Here is a 10,012-nt window from a genome sequence, read left to right on the forward strand (position 1 = left end):
CCCTACTTAAGATTATTTTTAAAAATAACACGGCTTCCGCTAAATAAAATGCATTCTTTTGAAATATGAAGGCTCCACTCCCACCCCCAAAGCCTAGAAAATAAAGAAAAAAACCATTTTGGGGTGAACCCATATTTGTATCTAGAATTAATTATAGCGAAGACTTTAAGTTTTAAAATATATTATTTATCTCATGTATGGAAAGAAATAAAAATGATATATCAGTGTAAGAGAAAGGAAAAAGGGAAAAAAAGAACTAGAATTAAAAGATGTTGGTTCTTGTTCAAATAACTCACAGTTCTGAATCTCTAACGTCCCTTTTCATTTCCTTTCTGATGTAAGATGGGGAGAACAGCCACATCTGTACAACAGTACTGGTGAGAGTCTCAAGCAAGCTGACATCACCAAGACCTCTTTGTTCACTGTCAGGTGTGTAATATACAAATAGAGCATGGCATTATATTACTCTAGATTAGATAGCTCAATGTTGGCACTGAAATCAGAGTACCCCAATTTCTTCCAGCTCGCTAAGTATGAATCAGAGGCTTATCAGAGATCAATCAAGAAAATGTACAGAAACCCGTGAGAAACCAAGCCAGGAAATAATTCATGCCAGGAATACTAATATTTATGGAAACTGTATCAAAGTGACAGCCTTGAAGTGTCCTATGGGCAAAAATCCTCCGGCTAAGACTGAGAAGACAATGATAACAACAGAAGGTTTTTTTTTTTCATTGTTACTATTTTAGAATTTCAATAAATACAAAGATTATATATCATAAACATAAAGGTTGCTTTCATTATGCCATTATTTCTTTTTAAATCCTATGAAATCTGAGTTATAGGAACTGATTTTGTAAACAAATGAGATTGATAACGATTTTACTCCTGACTCAAATGCTTGCCTTATTTAATCTCTATATGAGTTGAATCTAGAGAAAAGTATTTCAGTTGAATATAACCTTGGGAAAAAATCCTGCTTGGTTTCCTTCAGTTACGTATAGTATATTCACATTGTTTCCACTTAAGTCTCCAGAATTCTTTTCATCAATTCATCTTTCAAAACTGAGACTCAGACTCTGTCTCCGTTAAACAAACAAGTCCCCATTTCCCCTCCCAGCCTGTAACATCTATTCTACTTTCTATATCTCTATGACTTTGATTATTCTAAGTACCTCAAATGAATCAAATTAAATATTTGGAAAACAAACAAAATACTTGTGTTTGGGTGACTGGCTTATTTCACTTAGCATACTGCTCTCAAGGCTTATCTGTATTGAGATAGGTGTCAGATCTCCTTTCCTTTAAATCTGACTGGTATCCCATTGACCAGACAGACCACATTTTGTTTGCCTGTACTTCAGTGGATAGGCACATGGATTGCTTCCATCATTTGGCTTTTGTAAATAAGACTGCTATAAACACAGATGTGTAAATAACTCTTGAAACTGCTTTCAGTTTTTCAGACATAGAATTGCTGAATCACAAGGTAGTCCCATTTTAAATGTTTTGAGGAACTAGCATATGTTTTCCACAGCAACTGCAACTGATTTACATTTTCTTTTACTTTTTTTAAAATTTTTATTGTATTTATTTATTTATTGGATAGAGACAGCCAGAAATCAAGAGAGAGGGAGGAGGTAGAGAGGGAGAGAGACAGAGAGACACCTATAGCACTGCTTCACCACTTGCAAAGCTTTCCCCCTGCAGGTGGGGTCTCCCAGATCCTTGCACATTGTAACATATGCACTCAACCAGATACACCACCACCCAGCCCATTTTACATTTTTCAGGAACATATGGGATTTCATTTCTCTACAACTTCACCAATATTCATTAATTTCTGACTTCTTTTTTTTTACATACACATCTTAATGGATGTGGGGTAGCAAAAGCACTTTTTTAAGTGGGCTTATTTTTTAAAAAAGAAATACTTTGAGAAATATTGTTTTCATGTTATCAAAATTAACAAAAATAAACAAAAACTCCTTAATACCGCCTTACAGTCATTTCTCCATGTCTCCTCCATCCTATCTCCTCAGATCAGCCTTGGAGTTACTACTCGTTCTTTTTTCTCTCTTCCCCACATTTAATTCACTAGAAAAATCCCAAAATACATCCAGGGAACAGTCTCTCTCCTTTTTCATCTCCTGCTCCCCTTTCTTCTCTCTCTCTCTCCCTCTCTCTCTCTCTCCCTCCCTCTTCCTCTTTCTCCCTCTCCCTCCCCCTCTTCCCCCCCTCCTGACACTGTCAGCCCCTGCCACCACCATGCTATCATCCAAACTATCATCCTCTCTCCTAGAGTGTCTTGACAGCCTTGCAAGAGATTTCCCTGCTTGTCCACCCTTGCCCCTGTTTAATCTGTTCTTAGTACACAACCAGCTTGGTGCTCATAAAACAAATGTCAGATTGTTACATTTCTCAGCCTGAAGTCTTTCAGTGATTCCTTATCTCACCCTTAATAAAACTCAAAAAGTCATTACAATTGCCTGTGAGGCCTTATGTAAACTAAGTCCAAGTTACCCGAGCTCCTAACTTAAATCGTTCCCCTAAGTTCACTCCTTTTTAGCCACTGTGTTACCTTGTTTCATTACTCTGCCACCATGCTTCTAGTTTAGTGTCTGTGCACTTAGCTGTTTTTCCTTGCCCAAAACATTCTTCCTTCTGATATCTGCTTCACCGATTCCCTAACACCTCTGACATGTCAACTTCACAGAAAGGCTTTTCCTGAACATCTTTTTGTAACAGATCAACACCTCCTTGCCAGTTTTTTATTATCTTTCCCAGTTTTATTTTATCCCATAGATTGTGTGATTATCTGCCATGTTATATATTGTACTTACGTATTTGCTTAAATTCTGCCATTGTAATTAAAGAATGAGTCTCACATAGGAAAGAATCCTTAGCATATAATGTTTGGTTAAAAAAAAACTCTTGAATAAATTTAGTTCATATATATTTTAGTTCTGATCCATCCTTTTATGGTTGCTCCTCAGGTCCGCACCATGACATAAAAAACAAAATGAAAGAATGTACATCTTTTCAAAGCAAGAAGACTGATATAAATTGGACAGATGATGAAAAACGAATCTACAGGGAAAACAGAATAGCTCAAACGCAAGAAATACTACAGTATTTATTCCCTAGCATGGAAAATCCCAAACACATGCAAACCACTCAGATACAACAGATGTTAAACCCAAGGAACAAGTTCCAAAACTCACCTCAGTAAGTTAATACAATTTTATTATTTTTAGATATATGTGCTTATATACTAACATGGTCTCTCTTTTTAATTCCTTGCTCATAGTTCTTTAAAAAAGAAAGCAAAGCATATTAACTCATTATCCTAAGAAGCAGCCGTAGATAGACTCTTAAGAATATATTGTGCTGGCTATGCTTGGGCAACACAACACTAAAATTAGGACAAAGTTCCAAATCCATAAAAGGACATTAGATACGTGCAGGGGACCAGGTTATGAGACCTTAGATACGTGCAGGGGACTAGGTTATGAGACCTTATTTATTTGTTTAAGACTACCCATTAATTTGGATCTGTGTGTGTATTGATAAAGCATGCAGTAATCATGAACATAGCATGACCTAAAATCTGTCAGGTAGGTTTAAATTTTATAACTCTAAAAGGCAACCAGAATTGGAAATAACTAACATGAATGACTTTAGTTAATTGATACTCAGTGAAAACCAGCAAGAATGAGGGGTGGTCTGGGCAGTGCCACACCTGGTTGAGTGCACACATTGCCATGTGCAAGGTGCGGGGGTTGAAGCCCCTCACTTTTCATCTGCAGGGGGAACACTTCCAGAGCTGTGAAATAGGTCTGTGGGTGTTTTTCTCTCTCCCTTTCTGTCTCTGCCTCCCTTCTCAATTTCTCTCAGCCCTTTCAAATTAAAATAGAAACAAAAAAGAGGAAAAAGGGAAAAATGCACTCCCAGCAGTGGATTAACAGTGCTGGCACCAAGCCCCAAAAATAAGCACGGTGGAGAGAGAAAAAAAGGGAAGGAGGAAAAGAAAAGGAATCATTTCTCTCTCTCTCTTTCTCTCTCTCTCTCTCCCTCTCTCTCTCTCTCTCTCTCTCTCACACACACACATTTATTTGCCTCCAAGGTTATCGCTGGGGCTCGGTGCCTGCACTATAAATCCACTGCTCCTGGAGGCTTGTTTTTCCCTTTTGTTGCCCTTGTTGTTTATCAATGTTGTTGTTATTGTTGTTGTTGCCATCGTTGTTGTTGCATGGGACAGAGAAAATTTGAGAGAGGAAGGGAAGACAGAGAAGGGGAGAGGAAGATAGGCAGACCTGCTTCACCTATTGTGAAGCGAATGATTGAGCCTGGGCCTGGAACCAGGATCCTTATGCCCATTCTTGTGCTTTGCACCATGTGTGCTTAACCTGCTGTGCTACTGCCCAGCTCTCTCTCTCTCCCCCTCTCTCTCTCTCTCTCTTCCTCTCCCTCTCCCTCTTCCTCTCTCTCTCTCTCTCCCTCTCCCTCTCCCCCTCTCCCCTCCCTCTCCCCCTCCCTCTCCCTCTCTACCTCTCCCTCTCTCTCTCTCCCTCTCCCTCTCCCCCTCTCCCCATCCCTCTACCTCTCTACCTCTCCCTCTCTCTTTCCCTCCCTTCTTCCTCCTTCTCTTCCTCCTCCTCCTCCTCCTTCTTCTTCTCCCCCCCCCTCTTTCTCTCTTTCCCTTTCTTTCATTTTTCTCATCCCCAGGTCTTCACCACCTCCAGGCTGACTTTTCAGATGGAAAAAGTGATGCAGAGAAGCAGAGAGTTAGAAAATAAGAAACAACAGCACAGAAACTTTCTTCAGTGTGGTGGGAGCCAAGCTTGAACTTGGGTCACACACATGGCAAAGCCACATGCTCTCCAAGAGAGCTATTTTCCTGGCCCCCAGATTTCTTTTAAAGATTAAAAAAAATACTTTTGACTAAAAAAAAATTAAATCAATATTTTAGAAAGACAATAAGCTGAAAATAATAAATATAACCATAATATTATCAATAAATTTTAGTAAAGTATTTTCTACAAATCAGCCTTCATCAAAATAGCAATCTTTGCTCTTGAGAAGACCCTGTTCAGACAGAATCAACCCAGATCTGAAGACACCAAGACACATCATAGTTATAATGAAAAAGAAGCAAGGGCAAAGAAAGGATCCTAAAGTCTGCATGGGAGAAGACCCTGTTAAGAGGATCAAAGGAGAGGCACCTGCTGGTGGCTCACCCAGTTAAACGCACTTATCACAAAAGAAAAAAAAAACTAGTATAGCCAGAGGCCCTTTGGAATATAACTAAAATATGCCCACTAGCTATCTACAAAACAGAGACACACACCCCCCACTCTTCATCTGCACTAGTCCAGCCTTTAGGTTCATGATTAGCCAACAATTTGTTTGGCTTTATATGTTAACTCTCTTTTCAGCCACCAGGTTCCAGATGCTAGCATGATGCCAAGCAGACTTCCCTGGACAGACAACCTCACCAATGTGTCCTGGAGCTCCACTTCCCCAGAACCCCGCCTCACTAGGGAAAGAGAGAGGCAGGGTGGGATTGTGGATCGACCTGTCCACGCCCATGTTCAGTGGGGAAGCAATTACAGAAGCCAGACCTTCCACCTTCTGCATCCCACAATGACCCTGGCTCCATACTCCCAGAGGGATAAAGAATAGGAAAGCTATCAGGGGAGGGGATGGGATACGGAGTTCTAGTGGTGGGAATTGTGTGGAATTGTATCCCTCTTATCCTATGGTTTTTGTCAGTGTCTCCTTTTTTATAAATAAAAATTTAAAAAGAAAAGAGGGTCAAAGGAGGGGCAACAGCCAGTGGCTCACCTAGTTAAGTGCACTTATCACCAGGCACAAGGACCCCAGTTTGAGACCCCACAACCCACCTGCAAGGGGTCCACTCCTTGAGCAGGTTTGCAGATGTCTATCTTTCCCTCCCTCCCCCTATCTCCCCATCCTCTCTCAATTTCTCTCTGTCCAATCTAAGAAATATATAAGGAAAAAAAAGGGAAAAGTGGCCGCCAGGAGCAGTGGGTTCATATTGCTGGCACCAAGCCCTAGTGACAACCCTGGTGGCAATAAAATTAAATAAAAATAATTTTAAAGGATAAAAATACACGCTAAAATATAGACAATATTTGTAAACAATCATATAAACAAAAGACACTTTAAAAGCCTCAACCTTAAATCATAAGAAAAATAAACACATCATTTAAAAATGGACCAAAAATAATCAACAGATTTTACACCAGAATATACAAATGACATTTTGCTACATGAAAAGATACACAATATCACCAACCAGTAGGGAAATGCAAACTAAAGCCACAATGAGACATTATCCACCTAACGGAATAGTTAAAATTAGCAGTCGTGACAATAGAAATGCTAATGAGAATGCAAAGAAATTGGATCATATGTTGCTGGCGAGAGTCTAAAGTGTTACATTATGAAAGGAGATGGGCAGTTTCTTTTTTAAAAAAATTGATGGCTTGGTCTGGGTGATGACTCACACATTACCATGAGGAAAGACCAGGGTTCAAGCCCCTGATCCCCACTCATGACAAAATAGCATGAGCAATGGAACAGTACTTCAGGTCTCTCTCTCTCTCTCTCCCCCCCCTCTCTCTCTCCCCCCCCCCTCTCTCTCTCTCTCGCTCTCTCGCTCTCCCTCTCTTCCCTTGTCCCTTCCTCTCCTTCTCCCTCTCCCTCCTTCCCCCTCTCAGTCTCTCACACTCTATCAAAAAAAATTTATGGAGGGGAGTTAATGGTTTACAGTAAATACAGTTGTGAAAAATGTCTCAATTTTCTGTAGGACTTTCATTCCCAGCCTAAGTTGTCTCCTCTACCACCACACACCGGGACTTGAAAGCCACCTCCGCCAACCCCCACGCCCCCACCCACCCCAGAGTCCTTTACATTGGTGTAATACACCACATGCAATACAAGCTCTACTTTCTGTTTCCCTTTTTCTGTTCTTGCTTTTCAACTTCTTTCCATGAGTGAGATCATCTCATATTCATCGTTCTCTTTCTGACTTATCTTACTTAACGTGATTCCTTCAAACTCCACCCAAGAAGAGGTGAAGAAAGTGAATTCATCATTCTTACTGGCTGGATAGTATTCCATTGTGTATATATACCAAAACTTTTCTGGCCACTCCTCTGTTGTTGGGTGTCTAGTTGCTTCCAGGTTTTTGGCTATTACAAATTGTCCTGCTATGAACACATATCTCTGAATGAGTGTGCTTGATTTCTTAGGATCTATCCCCAGGAGAGGAATTGCAGGGTCATAGGGTATGTCCATTTCTACCCTTCTGAGTGTTCTTCAGACAGCTCTCCACAAACTCTCCAGCATTTATTGTTGCTATGATTTCTGATATATGACATTCTCACAAGGGTGAAGTAGTATACCATTGTTGTCTTTATTTGCATGTCTCTGACAATCAGTGACTTAGAGCATCTTTTCATGTATCTGTCAGCCTCTTGGATCTCTTCTTTGGTGAATGTTCTGCTCATATCCTCTCCCCATTTTTTTGGATGGGGTCAACTGTGGAGGGTTTTTTGTTTGTTTGCTTGTTTAGTTAATGTTGATGCTGCTGAATTTGGTGAGCTCCTTATATATTTGGGTTGATTAGCTTTTTGTCTGCTGCATGAAATATAAAGATCTTTCATTATGTAAGGACTTCCTTTGTTTGGGTGGTGATTTCCTTTACTGTTCTGAAGCTTTTCAATTTGATGTAGTCCCACTGGTTTATTTTTGGTTTTGTGTTCCTTGTAATTGGGTTTGTAGATGCCTTAAAATTTAGACGGAAAAAGAATGCTGCCAATATTTTATTGCAAAAAAAGAAAAAGAGCTTATATAGCATGTATACTTGAGTTCATTTTAATAGAATAAATGAAGTTCATTTTAGAGAAAAATAAAATGTGAGAGATGTTTTACTTCAACTAGACATGTCAATAAAGAATTGAATCACAGAGTGTCTATTTCATCAGGAAACCCTGGATTAGAGCAAGTGCCCAAATTAACATATTCTCTAAGAACACAGAATTGGAGTATTCTGAAAAAAAACTGGTAAAATTCTTGATAGAATGAACTTACTAAAGGAAAAGAAAATGTGATATAATTATACTATGACTATGGTCTACAAATATCTAGGCAACCTGGTGGACAAAAACATACCTCTCTTATTTCTTCCCTAGACTAAAGCCACCAACCTTCATGAATGTAAGAAAAGGCAGCACATCTTGGATAGTACACAAAGATGCCCCTCTTATAGACACAAAGACTCTTATGGTAAGTTCTTCAGAATGGCTCCAGTCAGAGTCCCGGAGGTCATTTGAATGTCTTTCACCTCCCAAAGCACTCAAGAAGAGGAAAAAATATCCCCTAATCAGACCCTTAAAGTCTAAAGACATGCAGCCTCTCAGCAGCAGCTGGAAGACCGATCATTCAAGTTTTGGAAATGATATGGGCATTATCAAAGACAAAAGTCTGTCAGCTGAAGGCGCCATACAGCACAGTGTTATGCATATCATCCCCTATCTAACTAAAAATAAGGATGAACAACTATAGAAGAATGATGGACAATACTCCTTCCATATTAACCTCCAATTGGACAAATAATGTAGTTTTATGCTGCTCTGAAAATTGGGGGGGGGTGAGAAATAACATATGCTTATGTAGTAAAACAGGAAAAAAGAAAGAAAAAGAAAAGAAAGAAAAGCTGTCCCTGGCCCTTTATCTCAACACGCCACACACACACACACACACACACACACACACACACGCACGCACACACACACACACACACACACGTGCGCGTATCTGCACATTCTGAAATACAAATCAAAGAGAAACCTTCTTCCTTACTAAAAACATTACTCAGAGATTTTCAGTAAAATTCAAAGAAAATAGGAAAATCTTGAAATTACTTAGGTATTTTCATTTAATTTCTGTGAAGATCAAAGCATCTTTAAACTTTTTATTTCTTACCAAATGACTAATACAACACACACATACACAATAATTTAAAACTCAAGGAAGGAATGACAATATTCTCACTGACTTTAACCTTCCTACTATATGTTTCCTGGGTTTCTGTTCTCTCTTTAACATGATAGAACCTACTGGTTATATAAAAGATATTTTACCCCGCTAGAAGATTACTGTATAATTGTACATAAAAACATACACGACTGAAATATTTACAGAATAGGAGTACAGAGTAAACTGCTAAGTTGTAGGCCTTCAATGCTTAAGAGATGCTTACTCTATCTTACTAAAAGATCCTAATTGTACAGAGCAAATTTTTTGGCACAGTATGGTACTAAAGTGTGTAGAGTTTGGTTTAAAATACTTATTTAACTTCTCAAAATTTAGGGGAAAAGATGTGCAGTTTCCTTTCAGAACTGATGAATCCTTCTCCATCTCTGGCCATTTACTCACATGGAAGCCAGTGGACTCACCTTATAGTTAATTAGTAAGACAGTGAGCACTAGTGAGATTTCTGAAAAACTATAAAACTGGTGCGTCTGGCAAATAAGTGCAGGGCATAGTAAATGGAGAAGCAGACCCAACCTACCTCAAGTCGCAAGGTAAGAATGGCATCTGGTATAGACTAAGCAAAACCAGGATCAGGTGGGTAAACATACAGTCACAGGCACAAGCCAGTTTGGTGATGGTAGCAAGCTAAACGAAGAAGATCTGATGTTGGGTAACCTACTCTCAACATATTCGCAGCAGTCAGAAGAGGACTCACGGGCTCACTGAGCTTGTAAGACTAACATGCAACTACTACATTTGGGTTCCGGTCTTTATAAAACAAAACCAATGAAAATATAGGAGTATTTCAACAGAGAACTAGACTTTTTTTTTCTTTTTTACATTTTCTATTTGTGATTAATATTGTGTTACCAGATTGTAATATTAAAATGTAAAATAACTAGATTTCTTTCAGTGCATTACTAGGAGATAAACTCAGGACCTCACA

The 10,012-nt window shown here is 39.2% G+C and overlaps 1 protein-coding gene across 2 annotated transcripts in view; it reads left to right on the plus strand.

The window, feature by feature from the left end:
• AGBL3 (AGBL carboxypeptidase 3) overlaps positions 1-8,874 on the plus strand; it is a 72,571-nt gene extending 63,697 nt beyond the window's left edge. For both annotated transcript variants that reach the window (XM_060196613.1, XM_060196612.1), the window contains exons 16-19: positions 343-429; positions 524-720; positions 2,997-3,228; positions 8,223-8,874. In XM_060196613.1, the coding sequence (XP_060052596.1) occupies positions 343-429; positions 524-720; positions 2,997-3,228; positions 8,223-8,595 (889 nt within the window). In that variant the 3' untranslated portion in view covers positions 8,596-8,874. The remainder of the gene's footprint in view (positions 1-342; positions 430-523; positions 721-2,996; positions 3,229-8,222) is intronic.
• The last annotated feature ends 1,138 nt before the right edge of the window (positions 8,875-10,012 follow it).

The sequence above is a fragment of the Erinaceus europaeus genome, chromosome 8 (genome assembly GCF_950295315.1).
Source record: "Erinaceus europaeus chromosome 8, mEriEur2.1, whole genome shotgun sequence".
Classification (NCBI taxonomy): domain Eukaryota; kingdom Metazoa; phylum Chordata; class Mammalia; order Eulipotyphla; family Erinaceidae; genus Erinaceus; species Erinaceus europaeus.